This window comes from Aptenodytes patagonicus, chromosome 3 (assembly GCF_965638725.1).
Source record: "Aptenodytes patagonicus chromosome 3, bAptPat1.pri.cur, whole genome shotgun sequence".
NCBI classification, from domain to species: domain Eukaryota; kingdom Metazoa; phylum Chordata; class Aves; order Sphenisciformes; family Spheniscidae; genus Aptenodytes; species Aptenodytes patagonicus.
In genome coordinates, this window is record NC_134951.1 from 117562136 (window position 1) to 117581106 (window position 18971).

General features: G+C 45.2%; 1 protein-coding gene and 1 long non-coding RNA gene across 7 annotated transcripts; one reads left to right on the top strand and one right to left on the bottom strand.

The window, feature by feature from the left end:
• Positions 1–1528: 1528 nt before the first annotated feature.
• On the bottom strand, positions 1529–2592 carry LOC143159099 (uncharacterized). 2 transcript variants are annotated; one of them, XR_012995107.1, is made up of 2 exons: positions 2110–2592; positions 1529–1999 (listed from the first exon to the last, which is right to left on the bottom strand). It is a non-coding gene; the product is annotated as an uncharacterized LOC143159099 (long non-coding RNA). The 2 variants fall into 2 exon arrangements; XR_012995106.1 differs by having other exon boundaries at positions 1529–2019.
• A 91-nt stretch (positions 2593–2683) lies between these two features.
• Positions 2684–18951, top strand: ENTPD6 (ectonucleoside triphosphate diphosphohydrolase 6). 5 transcript variants are annotated; one of them, XM_076334836.1, is made up of 14 exons: positions 2684–2727; positions 4792–5132; positions 6513–6589; positions 7389–7532; positions 8690–8765; positions 10364–10399; positions 11527–11615; positions 12979–13058; positions 13991–14055; positions 14409–14510; positions 14984–15124; positions 16017–16073; positions 17126–17238; positions 17490–18951. In XM_076334836.1, the coding sequence occupies exons 2-14, from the start codon at positions 4874–4876 to the stop codon at positions 17577–17579; spliced, it is 1329 nt and encodes a 442-aa protein (XP_076190951.1). In that variant the 5' UTR covers positions 2684–2727; positions 4792–4873; the 3' UTR covers positions 17580–18951. The 5 variants fall into 5 exon arrangements, with proteins under 5 accessions (XP_076190951.1, XP_076190954.1, XP_076190953.1 ...); XM_076334839.1 differs by lacking the exon at positions 2684–2727 and adding an exon at positions 3066–3596; XM_076334838.1 differs by lacking the exon at positions 2684–2727 and adding an exon at positions 3606–3744.
• The last annotated feature ends 20 nt before the right edge of the window (positions 18952–18971 follow it).

The window sequence follows — 18971 nt, forward strand, 5'->3', positions numbered from 1 at the left end:
AATCCTAGGAATGACCACAGTACTGTGCGTGAGAAAGTCTCAGGAACAAATGCAAAACATTTTAAACTATCTACACTCCCTCCCAGGGCCCTGGATGAGGCAAGGGGGTTTCCAAGAACAGACTGAGAACTGTTCCTCATGCACATAAATTATGCTTTTCACAGGAGGAAAAAAACCCCACAGCATTACATTCCCATTCTTTGGGATCTCTACTCCTAACTGCAGCACTGTTTATGAACATATATGCAAGATATTTCAACTATGAAGAATAAATACTGCACTATTTTGCCCTGTCCCTGTGGAAACGGTGTTCCTGATAAAGTACTGCTCTCTGCTGGCCTGGCCTGCTTTTCCACGAGGGCCTCACTTCCCACAGCCTTCTGTCTTCCCCAGTGAAAAGGGGAAAGAACACCTTGTTTTGCTGGCTCTTTAATTGCATCTTTTAGCAATTAGTGACAGGAGCATCTTTCATTTAGGATTGAAAAACATTATATTGCTAAGGAAAACAGTATTGATATCACATAAATCTTTTGTCTTGAAGAAAAAATGCAAATAGTCCTTGAACCTGAGTAACTCTCCAGAAGTATTCCTGTTTTCTTGCAACTTGAAAGAAGTAGGCTGTTCATGTAGCAGGCTCCCCATTGTAACGAGCTCAGACAAGAGTGCATTTGTAAACGTAAGGGACTGAAGTTCTGTTCTGGGTTTTGGGAAACTTGCTCCTAGGTGGGAATTTTCACAGCAGCCCAAAATCCCAGTGACAACCACAGGATTTGAGATGGGGCTCCCCAGTCTTTTACTTTAAAGGACAACTCCAAGGCCTGGGTAGCTCCCTGGCCTGAAACTTGTAGCATCTCTACTCCCTATCCCCATTGTTTGTTGTTTTACCAAAAGGGGATCACTCAGACCAAAGCTAACTGAAAACCAGCTTATTTGCATTGAATTTACCTTCACACTGCTACTAGGTATCACTGTCCTACAGCTGGTATAGCAATAACCATAAAACCTGACAATTTTTAATCTGTCAACATCTCGTATTTCGAGTCAGAATAAGGCGATGCAATGCTGCAGACTCACCAAGACCAGCCACCCATGCCCAGCTGCAAGTGTCATCCTCCCCTCAGTCCCAGGGATAAAGGGTATTTACCCAGCAGTCAGGCTGCGTCTTTGCTGAGGTTCTCCCGGCTATCTTCTTCCTGATGGGTTTACAGCTCCTGAGATGCTGTGACCGACAGGAGTGCTACGGCAGCAATTTTAGGATTAACACCGACAGGAATTACCAGTGCGCTCTCAGCTGGTTTTTTCAAGCTGCCTGCAGACTCAGACAGGTTTCTGTGGAGAAACCATACTAGGTGTCAGGGTCTCGCTCACGAACTAGGAGGGCTAGAAACTAAATATAGATTCTGTTGCAATCACATCATGGGGGAGCCACAAATCTTAAAGATTTTAAGTCTTTGTGCCTTAATCTTCCTTTGCAGAATTCTCCCATTAATAGCATGATTCCTTTTAAATATAATTAAAGAACATTAAAGCAAGTTATAATCAGTTTCATTTACCTGGGTAAAACAGACAGGGAGGTTGATTTGAACAGTAACCATCATTTGAAATTTCTCAATGCCTGCTACCCACAGGGCTGGGGAAAAAAAAACTAATTTACTTTCCAAACACTGCTACGACGGAGTAATTTACTAGAATACATAACACCCTGGGAGACTCTGCGCTCATTCCTACAGCAGGGTCTCTCAGCACAGACGCCCGCACCTGCATGGAGCTGTGGGAGCAACAGCAGGGCTTGCCGGGAGGATGTGAGCCTCTTGCATGCAGTCAACAGCATCACTGCTTGGACCTCTGCTCTGCATCTGACTTCCAAACATCAGTCTCCGTCTCTTTTCTTCATGCCTCGTATTTGCTGCTGTGGGCTCACGCATCCTCACTCCCAAACCGCCTCTCATCATTCTTCCAGATTGAGTGGAGTAGCAAGCTGCTGCAGGAGTAATTTTAGCTGGTGAAAGACAAAATGATCTAGGTGGAAGAAGAGCCATTAAAGAAGTTACTCAAGCAGAAAAACTGCTAGAGGAACACAAGGTATGGAGAAAAAAACAGAGCAGCTACCTGAGGGTGTCCTTTGCTTACATCTACCAATGCTTTTTGCCTCAGAGCTGGACCAAACTTGCAGGTAAAGAGTTCTTGCCAGGGCTGGATCTCACAAGGGAAGCAGAGGGTGTCTAGCAGTCCTGCCAGCCGTCTCTTTGGTGACCTTATTCCAGGGCTACAGGGCCTCTCCCTCGACTTGCACAGGCCCTGGGTCTGCTCCACAGCTGCCTTCTGCCGGGCAGCCTCTGCCCGGGGCCTCCTCCCACCTCCTTCTGTCACCTCGGGGACTGTTTCTCTCACCCTTTCCTCACACCTCTCCGTTTTTGTGGCGTTTTACCCCTTTTTAAGGACATTTTCCCCGGGGAGCCACCACTGAGGGGCTCCGCTGGGCCTTCCGGGGGAGCTGCTGCAGAACCGGCCGTGTCCGCCGCGGGGCAGCCCCGGCCCCTCCTCATGGAGGAGTCCCCGCGGCCAACCCCTGTCCCGGGCCCCGGGCGCAACCCCACGTCCTTCGGGGAGCGGGACACGGACGCGGCGCAGCCCGCTCTCCCCGGCCCGCATCGCGCCTGCGCAGTGGGAGCGGCGGCCGCCCACGGGGCGGGGCAGCGGCGTCGCCATGGCGGGGCCGGCGGTGGCGTGAGTGCGGGCGGCGGGGCCGGCCGGGAGCCGCGCCGCGCACTGGGGGGCGGCGGGCGCGGGGATCCGTGTGTGAGGGGGCGCGGCGGCGGGCGGGCGCCCCGCGGGTTGGGCCGGGCCGGGCCGGGCCGGGCTGCCCGCGCTGAGAGGCCGGGCCGGGCCGGGCCGCCCGCGCTGAGAGGCCGTGCCGGCGCCGCGCAGACCCGGGCTGCCTGCCGGCCTGTGCCGCGGCGGGCACCTGCCCGACACCCGGCTCCCGCGGGGTCCCCGCCCGCCCTCGGCCGCGCAGGCGGAAAGCTTTCCCCTTGCAGCAAATCTCAGCGTCCCCTGAGAAAGGCAGGGGAGAGTTAATCCCGATTCTCTCCAGGAAAATGGGGGTGGGGGGTTATGCTGGTAGAGTGCTGCGCCTGCATCCCCCTCATCCCTCCAGCCACCCCTTTCCCGCGGTGGAGACTTCTGTCTCCTCAAAGGATCATCTGGTTCCTGCTGCTCTCCTCCCGTGCCATGTTTTTAGCTGTCGTGTAGCTGCAGTTGAGGCCTTTCTGGCACCAGGAAGATTGGAGTAATCACCCCGTATACGTGCAGTAATTGCCACCTACATCTCTGTGCCTGCTGATAGAAGCCAGAAAGATTTTTCATTTTTTTGCAATGCATCTCTCTGATTTCTGTTTCATGACAGCCTACAGTTCCTTTTCCCCTGCGCTGATCTGTTCTTCATGTGTATTTGTGCGTGTGGTTTTGCTTTCCTCCATTTTTATAAAATTTTGTCGTACCCATTTTTGGCAATACACCGTAATCACCTTGAATTTAAGTTCCGCCCCCCTCATGCCTTCTGTACACCTCCTGAATTCGTATCATCAACAGATTACGTATGTGTCAAAACCTTGTTTAAGTCAACTTCATCAATTGGTTTGCTTTCTCTTCTTCATTACATTATCAAAAAAGGAAAGATATAATGTAATTTGCTCCCCATAAATCACCACTGACTGTTTTTTTTAATCATCTGGATGACGTCATGTGAGTGCTTGTAGATTTCTTGCGTTGTGCTTTTCTGTGGTTTCTTTCCTGGTATTGGAGCTGTGGGAGCCACTCTAATTCCATGGATCTTCTGTTTTGCCTTTTAAACACTGATTTTAAATTGTCCTTGTCCAGTCTTCTGGGACCTCCTTAACCACGCAGGAACTAACAAAGATAACTACAAATGATTCAGGTTGCCCAGAGAGACTGTGGGATCTCCATCCTTGGAGGTTTTCAAGATGCAGTTGGATATAGCCCTGAGCAACATCGTGGGTCCCCATAGCTGCCGGTGCTTTGAGCAGGAGGTTGGATGAGAGACCTCTTGAGGTGCCTTCCCACCTCAGTTACTGTATTTAGCTTCTCTGAACTCTCCTTGCTCTGTTCCTTCTTAGGCCTCAGTAGCAATGGGAAAAAGAAGATTTATGCAGCTTCGTGTCTTAAAATTAGCTGTAGATCTCAATGACATGCTGAAGGAGGATGGGTATGTTCCTTCTGAACCATTGGGAAAGTAGTGTGCAGTCTCGTAGGCGTCCAGCAGCCATGAAGGCATTTGATAGTTAGGACAAGCAACATGGGAGAGAGGGATTTTGCTACTAGGTCCAGTTTTACAAGTCATTCGCAGGTGAATCCCAGATTTTTGAATGCAGGATTCTACATTGTCCTACTGGAATAAATGTAAGCATTTAACTGCAAGTTTCCCTGGGTTAGCTGACATAGATTTGAGCACTGCAGACAGTAGCTGATCTCTCAGTCTTACTCCAGATGCTGAAGGAGCTGCAGGCATAAATCCTTTTACTTGCCAGCAGTAGTCTGTCACTCCCTGTGTGTAAGTTTTTTTTACCAGGCTGTTTGCTGCAGTGACTTACTGCTTACTTTGACTATCATGCCTAACTTTCTTATCACAGGTCTAAACCAACTAACAGTTAAGTATTTAACTAATGCTCAAGTCAAGTTTACTCCTGTAAGTCCCTTATCAAATAACCATCATACTCTTAGATCCTTTCAGCAGGTTTGGAAAATAAAACATATCTTTTCCGTTGGATACAGGAGTGATGTGGGAACCACCTGTTCTGTGTGAAGGACAAGAAATAAAACATTTGATAAAGGGAAGAAACAAAACATCTGATAAATGGAAGCCATGAAGATATCAAAGCGGTTCTTCGCTTTTGGGATTTTGGCATGCATAGTTATTTATGTTGCATACATAAAATGGCACTTGGATTCCAAACCAGTCGTGGGAGCAACAGAGGGAGTTGCTGAAAGCAGGGAAGACAAACTGAACCGTCAGGCACTGACCACAGATCTCTCAGTCTTTTATGGAATTATGTTTGACGCAGGAAGCACAGGAACTCGTATCCATATTTTTAAATTTACACAGCAGCCAAAAGGTATGGCCTGCTCATTGCATTGTAGATTAATTCTCCCATAATGTATGGAGTAGATTATTGATGATTCTTTTCTAGGGATTACTTGAACAAACATGCTTCAGCTCTTTCTAGAGAGCCATCAGGAAGTATGTTATGATTCAAGCTGTGGGTTTGGATGAAATTATGAAAACGTTCAACAAGGAGAAAATGCTGTAATGTCAGAATGTGAACTAAATAGCAGCTGTACCTTTAGAACGGTGCCTTGAGGAAGAGCAGTTTTTCATCACACTGCATGGTGGAAGAGAGGATTATAAATTCAAACTGCCTTATTCCCCCAAATTTTCACCATGAGGTTGCTGGCTGTCTCCAGTTTCTGGCAGTGAGCTGCTTCTCTCTGCATTGTCTGGTTTAGTGCATCCTTGGCTTCAGTGTTGGATTTAAATTGCAAAACTTCACTATTTGATTAAAATTGCTGTGTATTGCATCTGGACAGAAAGTATTGCTAAGAAGTGAGACAGAAGTGTACAAAAAAGCTCCAGTTTTCCTCTGGAGTCGTAAGCTTCATTTGTTTAGGTGTTGTCAGCTCCTATTGGTGAAACTCTTAAAGATGAAAGAACCCGTGTGGATGCTGTTAGTAGGTGATCCGAGGATGCTTTTAAGGATTAGCTGTGTGGTGTATGGTGTGATTGGCCTGTGGGGAGCACCTTAGGTTTGCAGAATGGGCTAGTGTAAGGTTTAGCCACCAAAGGCATTAAACCACAGTCCATGGATTTCCTTCTTTAAGTGTATTCCCAAATCTTTGCTTCTTCCTTGCCTGCTTCTCTTTAAACACAGTTTCAGAATATATTGCAGGAAACTTTATGGAGTGTAGTTGGGTACAGGAGGAGGATGTTGTCAAGCTCATGTTGTCTTGCCTGCATGTTCAGATAATTGTCTATACTGCAGGTTTCCAAAATACTTAGGTCTGGCCCCCTCTGCTGCCATTGAAATGGTGGTAAAGCTTCCACTGAGTTTTGCTGGAGTCAAGTTTAGCCAGAACAGAGCACGCTGAAACATGGGGTCTTTGATACCGGTGCAGTTTGGAAAGCTGCACATGGCAGGTGTAGGGGCTCAAAGAGAACTTGCACCCATCTGGTGGTTGTCTGATGTGCATGAAAAATACGTGCATAGTGGACACCAGCACCTGAAAAACAGTCATGACTTTTAAAAATGGTTTTCTCGGGAGCTAATTCCATAGCCAGGGCTGTATTTAAAGGTTGGGTGGCTGTTGATAGTTCATTAGACAGAGGCTTCAGTTGACTTCCGTTAGCACATAACGATGTAATTTGTAAAATGGTTTTCTTTTTGCATATGCAAAATTATTTTTACCATTACTTATTTTGGAATACTGCTTTTGAACAGAGACTCCCAAATTAACCCATGAGACATTTAAAGCACTGAAGCCAGGTCTATCCGCGTATGCCGATGATGTCGAAAAGGTAATTTTGTTTCTGTTACTGTAAAAGTGCATGCCCCAAAACCTCCTGTTCTTCATATGCCCTGCAAATCACATCTTGCTGTGGTACAGTATGCTGAACTGTCTCAGTTCAGGGAAGTGTCTCCAAAGGACACAAGCCCGCAGTAAAAGTTGGTCAACATGCAGAAGAGCAAGGAACAGAACGCATTTAGTTCCGCTCGGTGATGTTGTTAATTTAGCACAGTGGATGTTTTTCCTATCTCTGCCTTAAGAGTTTCGATGCGCTTAAGAAAATTACAAAAGAGCTGTGTTGGATTGGAGCAGAGCCTTCTCCAAAAGTGACCGGAATTGGATTCTCAGGAAAATAGTCTGAAAAACAAGCCAAGTACTAAGTGACTTCTCTCCTGTCTCCCTCACCTTCTGGCTCGCAGGGATTTAGGGAATTCCTGAGCCAGACTTACACCCAGCTCATAGTGTTTTACTGGCTCCAAAGGCCTTTTTTTCCCCAAGGATTTGTCATACTGCCTTTTGAACCTTTTGTAGCCAAAACGTTGTGGCAGAGAGTTCTATGTCACTGTTTGAAAAAGAGACTCTTCCTGTTTGTTTTTGACCTGTTGCTGGATAATCCCCATTATATCCACCAGGTCTCACGCTGTAGGAGGTAGTGAATCCTCCACCTTCTCCTGACCCCTTCTGATAGTCACTTGTCTCTGTTCCACATTTACAGTAAATCATACCTCTGATCACCCTTTTCCCCTTCCAAGAAAGGCAAATCTAAAGTGTTTCTAAGATGCCTTTTTTTGTTCTTTCTCTGCTCACAGAGCGGCCAGGGAATAAAAGAGCTCCTGGAGGTGGCGAAGAAGGAGGTTCCTATGGAGCTGTGGAAGTTTACTCCTCTGGTCCTGAAAGCCACAGCTGGCCTACGGTTGCTGCCAGGAGAGAAAGCTCAGAAGTTGCTGGATAAGGTACTATTTCTTGCCTTTCAGTTTGCTTTCCAGAAATTTTATAGCAAAGTTTGGTCCCTTCTGTGTAAGGTACATACCCCTTTATCTTCATGTACATGAGCCATTCCTATCATTTAACCCTGAGAGCAGTGCAGAGCCACCTGATCTCAAATAGGGTTGGGAGGAGAAATTGTGTGAGTATAAGCACAGAGGAATGATGACAGCTCTGAGTAAGCCTGGAGATGACATACAACATAAGAAGTGTAATGAGATACTCCTAACAGTCACCACAGGCTTGTTCTTACTGGCGTGTTTGTTGCTGGTTTTGACCAGGATGCTGCTATTTTGAGTAAAGCTCTCTGCTATTTGAGTGGTCATGTTATCAGCCTGCTGCTGCAAGGTTGCTCCTTTATATTGATTGGAAATAATGTAAATTGTATTCACAGGCATGTAAAATATGTTTAATATTTTAAAATATTATAAAAATAAAATATTATGTTCTAGACCGTACGGCTGTGGGAAAAGTTTAAGTGTGCACTAAGTGTACTCTTTTTCTAAGCAATAATTGGAAGGAAGAAATGTGGTGTGGTTGAAACCAATGTCTGTATTGTTCTCTGCTGCCTGCAAGCTGGCCTGTTCTTTTCCACACTGAATTTCAGCTGGAACTGCTGCAGTTGTTACTTTAGAGGACTCTGGAAACCTAGGGCTTTTCTGTCTCATGTAGGATGTAGTGTAGAGGACCTCTAACAGCCAGCACGCTCCTGTTACAAATGCCATTCCCTGGGGCATTCCTGAAAGCCAGGGTGTCCATCTCCTGCCTCTCCCGTGCATATATAATACCCTGTGGGTCGCCAATTGCAGCAAAGTAAACTGTGTTCCCTTCCCTACCCATGTGCATCCCTTGTTAATGGCATTTCTGAGCAGTCTTCATGCTTGAAAACCCACACATCCATCCCTGTCTCTGCACCAAACTGCAGAGCCAGCGTGTAAATCACTGACCTTTTATAGCGGAGCACAGGCTGATGCTTGTTGGGCTCTTGAACTTCAGGCAAAGTGGTGAGCAGCAGTCAGGATCTGGCCCAAGAAGAGGAGCAGTTGTGTAAAACTGGAGTTTTTTTAAAACTTGCTTTCCAGCTGAAAAAAGATTTCTCTGAGTGTAGCTTTTATTTGAACTACAGGTGAAGGAGATTTTTCAGGCCTCCCCCTTCTTTGTGAGGGACAACTGCGTGTCGATAATGAACGGAACCGATGAAGGTAGGCTAACTTGCGGTGACCCTTTCTGCAATCCTGGAGATTCCTGCTGCACCATGACAAGTCCCCACTCACTGTAGTGGGAACCCACAAGCAGCGGGTTTGGCACAGTTTTTACGCTGCCTCAGGCAGTGCCTGCCAAAGAGATCTTGTGCTACGTTTTCCAATTCGAAGTCCTGAACTCTGTCCTGATTTTCAAAGCTCCAAGTGCTGACCAGGTCCTGTGGGGTCACCAGGAAGCCACTGTGCAGTCAGCACTTCTGGAAAGGTTTCTGAGTATCTTGCTTGTTGAGATGGTCTTCAACAACTGGTTTTGCACACCCTGCTCTTGACAATGCTCATCAGAGCTTTCTGGAAATATTTGGTTATAATGTTAATTATAACTGATCTAATGAGTGTGATTGTGAATTTAATCTGAAAAAATGTTATATAGAGAAGAAAATACATGCTGAAGTAAGTTGATGTTCATCAAAAAATGCTGAGGACAGAACCCAGAATCAGTCTTGATTTAAAATAATTTGAAGAAACATGTCTAAATTCTAAGTAACTGAGTGTTGAAATGTGTTTTAAATCTGCTTAGAAACCAAACTTTAAAATAGCTGGAGCTGTTTGGAGCTGTTTATGAGTTTCTTTTTTACTGCTTAATGGAAGAAAGACATTGTAATTCTTCTTTTTTTTGTTTGAAAATCATTAATAGCAGTGACAGCCTTGGTTCAGCCAAGGGTTGAACTGGACCATGTTCCCTAGCATGCCTTGAGTTTTAACCACATGGATAAATATTTGAATTTGTTAACATAAGGCCCACTGATTCATCTAATTTATGGAGAAAAGGTTTATAAAACAAGAATAGGACAGAAAGAGCATGGCTCACAAAAATACTTAAAGGAAAATAGGAAAAATTAGAACACTGAAAAGGTGAAAATTCTTAGTATTCAAAAGGAAAGTCGAGTGCCTGACATCAAACAAAACCCTACCTGTGGATGTTCTAATAGAAAATGAACAATGCGAATGTCAGTCATTGTCTTTTAGCTAAGGACTGAAGCCTTTGTGACTTCTCACCTAAGTTTTTGACCTGTGAAATACAGAGTTCTCCAGGCATTTGATATATGGGGCTTCTCTTCCAAATATCGCATAAGCTCTGGTATAGAAGGTCATTCTCTTTGTTCAAGGCATCTAATCTTGGTTTTTGACAGCCGTCGACAGTTGTGGAAACACTGGCTTTGGGGTAAGGTGGGTCAGGGGAGCTCTGCACATCCAGTCCTATTCACACTTCTTGAAGGTCCTTCTTGCTTAGCTCTCAGCTGGACATCCTTTGGAGACTTTGTATTAGAAGTCCTCCATTTGTGAAAGGGGGACAAGGGAGCTTGTGGCAGATGGTCTCTGGTGTCTCTGTCTGTTGTTGGATGACAAGCTCTGGTTTGCTGATTATTTCGTTTAGACGGTGCAGTTAAACTGTATGAGAAAACTTAAAAATGCCTTCAGCTAAACAGATCCTAAAGCAGGAAGACCTTGTAATACAGCTTACCTTATTCGTTACTGTTGTTAGATAAAATGAAATGGTATGATCTAACAGTTCGTCTTCTGAATCTTTTCCTTATTAGGTATTTCAGCCTGGATCACAATAAATTTTTTAACAGGTATGTGTATATGAGCATGTGCGTAAAGATATGACTGATGCTGTGAAATTCATGCTGTTTTCTGCCCCTGCATGGGATTTGCTCATTCATTGGCATGGATTGGGAGAAAGAAGGATCTGGGAATAAGTTTTTGGCCTGGCCTATTTAAGTCATTAGGATTTTGGCCATTTACTTGACAGAGTGAGAAGTTTAATCCCTTTTGCTAGATGTTTAATGTAGCCTTTCTTTCAATTCCCTGTAGGGTACCAGAGCGTTTTATTCATTTTTAGAGTCTGCCACTAGCTCTGGCAGCTGCACAGAGTGGAAGAAAGTGCTATGCTACTTCCTTAGGGATTTGTGTCATAGAAATACCACAAGTGTTTACACTGCTGAGTTAGAAAAGGGTAGCTGAAGAGTAAAGAAAAAACTAGGCTGAAGCCCTCTCTGACAATAAGTAAAGCAGTCTGCCATCCAAGCGCTCTGTTCAGCACACACAGTGTGTGGAGCAATACAGCAAGTGCTCTAAAGCTTTTTATGTTTACAAGAAATATCAGAAAGGTCAGAGATCTTCAAACATCAGCTGTCATGAGGTATACCGAGGTACTTGGCACAAACTAGGCAGGAAGGTGTATTTGAAGGACCTAACTGAGAAGGACTGGATTTAAATGAGAGAAGAGGTCTGGGCTGGCAGCAGGAAGAATTCCAAGAGAGCCGAGTCTCTTAGGCCAACTCCTTTCAGTCTGTCATCCTATTGGCCATAGGAATCTGCAAAATATCACTAAGGGATCAGGGAGAGGTGGCCAAGAAAACCACATTCCTCTGTGTTACGAAGTGGTTACCAGAGTAGAGTTTGCAAAAGGGTCCTTGCATCCACTGAAAAATGTTGAGGAATCCAATAACTAAAGCTGCTGTAATTAGGGCATGAACAGCCACCAGAGAAATGAGAGAAACTCTGTCACTTGAAGATTTTCAGGTCACCCTGATAAAGCCAAAATAAGTGCCTAGTAAATGACGGTATAATTTAGTGCTGGCTGGAAGCTGACAGGCGGAGTTTGTCCTCTTTCTTTACCACTGTACTTCTGGTTTTGTTCCTAGCCAGTTTCTCACAGCGCCCACCATGGCTTTCTCTGTTCTGTCACACATTTCAGGTAGCCTAGATGATCCGCAGAAGAGAAGTGTGGGGATGCTGGATTTGGGTGGTGGATCAACACAGATCACCTTCCTTCCACGCACCGAGGTAATGTGAACATGCACACTGTTGGGAAATGCTGGTGCAGAAATCAGTAACTGCTCAGATTTGTTTCCCTTGGAAACAGACCAAGAGTTTGTCAGTGTGACATGAAGCCACGCTTCTGACAGAAAAACCCAGGTCACTTGGTCACATCTGCCTTGTTATAGCCAGTCACGGAGGCATTCACAACTCTGTCAGTCCTCTTACTCCAACTCCGTGAGTCGGTGGTGCGTGTGGTGAATCTGCCGGAGCTGCTTTATCTTGGGGAAAATGCAGTGTTCGCCTGAGCGTCTTAATCCTTGACTCTCAGTTTGTGCTGCTTATAATGAAGAACTCAAAGGCAATGCTGTTAATGAATTCAAGTCCAACATTTGGCCTATACTGCGTTTTAAGAACACAGTAAGATGCCTTCTCAATCCTTGTTTCTGGTTTTCCTGAGTTCACTCAGTTGCAAATGAATGCTTTCTAAGAAGCAACTGTTATTATGCAGTAAAAAATACATGCTGATGTTTGTCATTTCAGCTTCCCGTTGTGGCATTTTTATAGGTGTTCTGTGAGCTGGAAGCCCTGTGGATGTGGAGTCGTAAGGCTCTGGCCTGAGCAGAGATACTGTTCATAGTAAAGCTGCACAAAAGCAGAGGGTTGGGATGCTGTATCTAGTGTCCCGGCCTGGGCTAATCAAGACATTGTGCTCTTACAGCAGAATGACAGGGGATGTGAAGAGTCTGGGATGTGGAAATTCTGGACTTAGAGATGGTGTTAAGATATGAGCAGCATGAATAGCATCGTGGCCTGAGCTTGGCTCCCCACAAACTCGCGAGCTGTGCTGGTGCACTTGGGGAAGAGGCTGCTAAGTGCTTTAGATAATTACCCTTTCATTTCTTCAGACCACAGGCTGGTCTTCACTCTGTCCTTGGCAAGCAGAGTGATGTGCTTTTCCTCTGGCTTGTGGAAGTTCACAGCTGAATTCACTTGAGTAGGAAGTTAATGTGTGCCTGGCTTTCATATTATTTTGCACACAGTTTTCCCTAGTAGGGGTCATGTGAAGAGGCAGTTGCTGTAGCCTCTTGACAAAAGCAGTTAAGAGCTGGAACAAGGATTCCTTTTTAATTAAAATAATTCTTTTATACACCAATTTGGTGTGGATACAAATAGAAATGTAAACAGTTTAGACTCTGTCATCTGAAGACACTATTTTAGCTCCAGGTTTTGTGATTGTGTTGTGTATCAGCGGTCAAATCGAAATACTTGCAAATTCATCATTTCTCTCTGAACCATGCTAGGATTGTTTCACGTTTTTCCTAATGTTTTGGAAGATGTTTGCTGCTGCTGGCAGAAACCTTGCAGTGACATATTTTTCTCCCTCCAGGCAACTCTCCAGACATCACCAGCTGGCCATACAACTTCATTTCAGATGTTTAACAACACCTACAAGCTGTATTCGTACAGGTTAGTTGTGGGAAAGAGAGCACACTATACAGATAGAAGCTTTCTATGAAGCCAGTGAGAATTAGGTGTTTTGCTGAAGTGGGGTCCTTGCAAATGAGTACTGGGAAGAAGTGGAGAAACCTGAGCCACGTCATTGTGGTGGATTAACCTTGGCTGCCCGCCAGGTGGCCGGCCACCAACCCGCTGTATCACTCCCCTTCCATCAACAGGACAGGGGGAAGAAAATATGACAAAAAGCTCGTGGGTCAAGATAAGGACAGGGAGGTCACTTACAAGTTACCGTCATGGGCAAAACAGACTCGACTTAGAGAAGTTAATTTAATTTATTGCCAATTAAACAGTAGGATAATGAGAAATAAGAACAAAATCAAAAACCACCTTCCCCCCACCTCTCCCTCCTTCCCAGGCTCAGCTTCACTCCCAACTTGTCTATCTCCTCACTGCCGAGCGGCGCAGGAGGATGGAGAATGGAGGTTGCGGTCAGTTCCTAGCGCTTTGTCTCTGCCATTCCTTCCTCCTCACTGTCTTCCCCTGCTCCCAGTGTTTTGTGAGGGAAGCAGCTTCTTCCCACCTATGTTTGCTGTGGGGTGTGTTTGGGCTCAAAAAGAGTCAATTCTGTATGCTAGAGGCTGTGCTGCCTTTGAGGAGGGTAGGAGAAATGTTAGGGCACTGCCTTCAGCATTCCCAGTTCTTCAAGAGCCAGATTACCATTGACAGCTATCGCCTGGTGCTTTTTCAAAGAGAGATTATCCTTCTGGGTAAGGGTAATATGAGAGTGGGTTGTCACACTGTTCCCCTTATGTGCATTAGCTGCTGACTGGAGCCATTTTGCTGGGACCACGTAGAGGAGACTAGCATGTCCCAGCCAAGTTGTCAGTGGAGTATCAGAGGAAGGATGTTTGTTGTTTACAGAGGCTTTTATCCCTTTGCAGTTACCTGGGACTCGGGCTGATGTCAGCAAGGCTCGCCATTTTAGGAGGAGTTGAGGGAAAACCCTGTAAGTTATGGGCACTCCTCAAGTCTTGGCTCTGAGCATAGGGTACGTAGCCCTGTTGTGGGGGGAGGAGTTGTCTGTCCCCTTCCCACTGGACTCAAGGTCCTGAGTGGTATGTGGACTCCTGTCACCATGGCTGGGTGCATTTGAGACAAATGCAGGAGGTGACACTGCTAGATCCCAGGAGACCTGGATTCTTGCCAGCCCGGGGGGGGGCGTGGGACATCTGAGCCATGACTGGGACTTGGAGGTGCCTTGCTGAGGCTGTGGGACAGTATGGAGCAGGGCTGGGGGGGAGGGATCCGAAATCAACTCCTTACGTTTTTCCCTAATGTGGCTTTGTTTTACTTCTGCAGTAGGAGAAGAGGAGGAATTGATCAGCCCTTGTTTACCACCTGGCTTCAAATCTGAATGGCAACATGCTGAGATAGTGTACAAAATTAAAGGACAGAAGGCAGGTATAGTGGTTTATCACTCTTCCTATCTAGGCCAGCATGCTATTAGCAGAGTAAACGATACACTCTCAGCCTCTTGCAAAGACACTAGATTCTCTGTTTTCTGTTCTGTCTGGCTCCCCTTGACATGCTGTTAAAGAGATTCTGCAGCTCTTTCCTCTTGTGCCATGGTGTGTCTGTCCAGTCAGTAAAGCTGCTAGTAGTAATGCAGATGGAGTTGAGCAATCCCTGAACAGGTCTTTCAAAATCCATCAGCCTCAAATGATGTTGTCCATCTCTGATGTATCGCATACTTAGTCCCAACCTGAGGATGGTAAATGTTGTCACTGGAAGAAGATGCAGATTTCAGTTCTCTGAAGAGCTTACAAAGTGCTGTTGTGCAAAAGGGAGCCTGTTTCCTGGCAGATCCTAAATAAATTGTATGTGTATTTAACTCTCTTGTCTATAATATGCTGGGTTTCTTTGCCTTCTTTTAGGTGAGCCTCTGTATGAGTCTTGTTCTAATAAAGTGGCAAAGATGCTCTACAAAAAAGTGCATAAAGCTGAGGAAGTGAAGGACTTGGATTTTTACACTTTCTCTTACTACTATGACCGTGCAGCAGAGGTTGGTCTCATAGGTACGTTTGCTCCTGTTTTCATTTCATTTTAAATGACAAGTTGTGGAACAAATGGTAACACTTATACACACCATGACGCTTTGCTAAGCTGTCATGGAACTTAGTCTTTTGTTACACTGCTGTGCAGCATTGGTCTCGACTGGGTATTGAATGCTTTTTCATTTCTATAGAGAAGGGACTGGGGCTGTGAAATAGGACCTGCAACTTCTGGTAGTGGTTTTTGAACAAACTGTCTGCATTTCAGAAATCGTTGTTGTCTGATTAACTCTACAATCCAAAATAGAAAAAAGCTCTCATAATGATAAACAAATTTCTTGGGTGGTAAAGTAGTAAAGTGATCTTGGGCTGTGTGTTTTGCTTCACTGGCCTTTTTAGATGGAATGAAGATTTTCAGGTAATTCCACATGTATTCAGAGTGCATCCCATCTCTTTTCCAGTGGTATGCTGGTGTACAGAAGGCTATCGTGTTTAGTGGTAGAAAGCAGATGATGAGATCTCAAGCCAGTTTGCACAAACGTACCCCCCCCCCCTCAGCCACTTTGTTTTACAAACAATTTCAGATTTAATATGTCACAGAGCACCACTGCCCTGTCAGATCTGGTCAAAGGCGTTAACTGTGTTCAGGCAGCACTGGGCAGGGCAGCACAGACATGGGGACAAGGTGAGAGAGTCTGTAAACTATGTTTCTTTAGGAAACGAGGCTAAAAGTTCTTCATAAAACGAGGCTTTTCAGTCTATATTAAGAATCTTTTAAAGGTTCTTTTACCTTTAAAGCAAGTGTGAGTTTTGACATTGATTTCGGTGGCTCAAGGTTTGATTTCTAAACAACTTTTATGACTTGAATCTTATACAGAAACCATAAAAGACCACGTGGGTTTTTTTTTTCATTTAGATAAAGAAAAAGGAGGAAGCTTAAGTGTCAGTGACTTTGAAATTGCAGCTAAATACGGTGAGTAAAATACAATCAAACACACACTAGTAATTGTGTGTAAATTCCTACCCAGGTGGCAAATGTGTGACGTGCTAAGAAGCCTGATTTTTTTTGTTTTAAGTAAATATTGAGCACCTCTCTTGAGCACCTCTCTCCATAGCATCTCACCAAGATTTCTGCTTATTTCTGAAAATCTCAACTATTTTAGTATTAATTCTTGCTTTTGCAGCCCACATAAGACATCTTATAATACTTATATTTCAAAACTCTCTCAAGAACTACTAATAAACTTGCCAGTTAACAGTTGTCCTGAAATCATGCTTTCAAAATATTAGCATAACCTGTTCTAATCTGATGTAATTTTTCTTTTTGTCTCAAGATTTGTTCATATGCTTGATTGCTAATTGGAAAAGGGGGAAAACTGGTTTGTAGCTTTTCACTTCGTCGGCTGCAGAGAGAACTGCCTGTGCAGATTTACAATGTAAACATTCTTTTCTTAATACCACAAAATCAGGCTTTGATCAAACTGACATGGGGCTTTTTGGTAAACTTTATGAATGACTGAACAATTGTTGCAGTTCTGATTTCTGGATTACCATTTGTGTAATTCATCCTGAGAAAGGAAGTGGGTTTTATTTTGGTTTTGTCTTTTCTTTTTCTTTTCTTTTGTCTTTTCATTTGTTGGGTTTTTTTTCTTTGGTTTTGTCAACATCTGTTGAGTGCTTATGCTCGAGAAACATAACACACCTGAGGTTGCACAGATTTTTAAAGGCTTGAAGTAGATAGAAGAAGAGTTGGAGGCCCTTTTCATCCTTTCCTGGAGAGATACAAGAAACTCAGCTGTCTCAGGGGAGAGACAGAGTGCCTTGATCTTCCTTCCAGTGTGCCAAAGCTTTTGTGTTTCTGCTAACGTGGGTATGTCATTTCAACCCCACTGTAACAGGTTCCATCACTGCGCAGCTCAGCTGGCCAGGGGTGTTTTATGGATTCATTTGAGGCTTTTCAAAGCTGGGCTGATGCTAGGCCTGAGCCCACAGTGCGCATTCAGACACTCTTTTCTTTCTCTTTAGTATGTAAGACCATGGAAATCAGCCCCGGAAGCAGCCCTTTTCTCTGCATGGACCTCACATACATCACCTTCCTCCTGCAAGAACTGGGCTTCCCGAAGAGCCAAGTCTTTAAGGTGATGCACAAAATGGATTGCTGGGGAGAGTGGGCAGGAGGGTGCCGAGGCAGTAGTTGTCACGCCAGTAGCTCGGTCCTTGATTTGCCTTCTTGCTACAACACATGCTGTGTGATTGGGGGTGGAGGGACGCTGTCCCCACAATGGTGATAACCGGTTGTGATAACCTTCAGCACTGTATTCACCTTGCATGCTTCTCCTTCTCCCAAAGAATTGTGGTTTAACTCTTCTGTTTGTTTGTTTGTTTCAAGCTTGCCCGGAAAATTGACAATGTTGAAACGAGCTGGGCGTTGGGAGCCACTTTTCATTACATCGACTCACTCAATAGACTGCAGTACTAAAGCTCCTTGAAGGTGACTTTTGGGAATCTCAATTTTTGGAAGCCCGGCACGGGAGAGTCTGTTGAAGGGCCTGCTTTTGGCTTCCAGAGTCCTTTGGGAGGTCATCATAAACTAGGCCCCTTTCCTCCCACCCCCTCCCAAGTCTGCTCCATCACTAGCTCTTTTTTACAGTGCGGAGTGCAGTATCTAAAGAATAAGCCTTGATTTGACAGCATCTGCAGTCAACTTGATGTAAACCTTGATCACTGTTGAAGCAAAACAAGCACTCTGCAGGACATCTATGATCTCTATGAGAAAAACACACCTTTTTGGAATATGCCTGTACTACGTGCTTGTACTGTGCTGAAGTCGCTGTAGGAAATGGTCACTCCAGAAGGAACTCTTTACCGTCCTGATTTCAGGGTGGTTTTTCCTGTTTGTCAGCAGTTTTCAGTGATGATTTTTATTTTACTACTTCCGTGTTTGAAGGTGAACTTGTGTGTGTGCGCGTGCAAAGACAGTGCATTTACACAGATGTGCTGTTGAGAGGCAGCAGCCTTGAAATGCAGTGTGGAAGTCAGCTCTGCTTTCCACTTGCTGAACTAGAAAAGCTCAGGAGCGCTCTAGAAACTGGATAGGGACTTAGAGGCACGAATCAGAGCCTATATGCCCTGTAGGGTTAAAGCCTACAGCCTAACTTTGGTTTCCTGGCTGTTGGGAGATGGATGGTGGAAGACAACATCAGATTTGCTGGATCTAGACGAGCAAGGCCTGGGAGTTGGGTCCAGGGCTAATGATGGGTTTGACAGTTCTAAAGTCGGTCAGGCTAAGATCGATAAACAAGACACAGCCACAAAAATAAACCCTGAGCACGGCTTATTGGACCTCACAGACATTGGTGCCTTGGCAAGGTTGATGCAGGGCCCAGGACGAATGCATTTACATGGTGTTTTGGGTGCCGCTTCCTGCAGACGCATCTCACTTTGATAAATGAATGTATTGTGGTTGCACTGAGCCATGGCAGGGTAGCTGCAATGCACCACTCCAACAGTGTCCTGTACGCGGGCTGGAAGTGATCTCAGAAGCAGTGGGACCTGGAGAGGACATGGTGCACTGTTTGTAATCTAACCGTGGAATTGTGTTGTATTTGTATGGGTGTTCAGAGCAGACCCGAGTGGTCTTTTGGGGGTGCAAAAGGGCCCAGCCTCCCGGTGAGCCAGCAGTGTGTGCCCCGACTCGTGGGCTCATGGCCACAGCCTCGTCCTTCCCCTGGGGCAGCGAGATGTGGCGTGTCAGTGTACGGTGCTGCATGGCTGCTGGCTCTGCAGCTGGGTGTACAGGGGACACTTGAACCCCACTGTACTGACAATAAAACCCCAATTTAAAATGAAAACGTGGTGGTGGTGGTGTGGC

What these genes read in the sequence shown, in the direction of transcription:
- ENTPD6 (XM_076334836.1), top strand. Translation starts at nt 4,874, where the DNA reads ATGGAAGCCATGAAGATATCAAAGCGGTTCTTCGCTTTTGGGATTTTG. An exon ending in AATGAACGGAACCGATGAAG is followed by an intron (nt 8,766 to 10,363) that starts GTAGGCTAACTT and finishes TTTCCTTATTAG; the next exon opens with GTATTTCAGCCTGGATCACA. An exon ending in TGAAATTGCAGCTAAATACG is followed by an intron (nt 16,074 to 17,125) that starts GTGAGTAAAATA and finishes CTTTCTCTTTAG; the next exon opens with TATGTAAGACCATGGAAATC.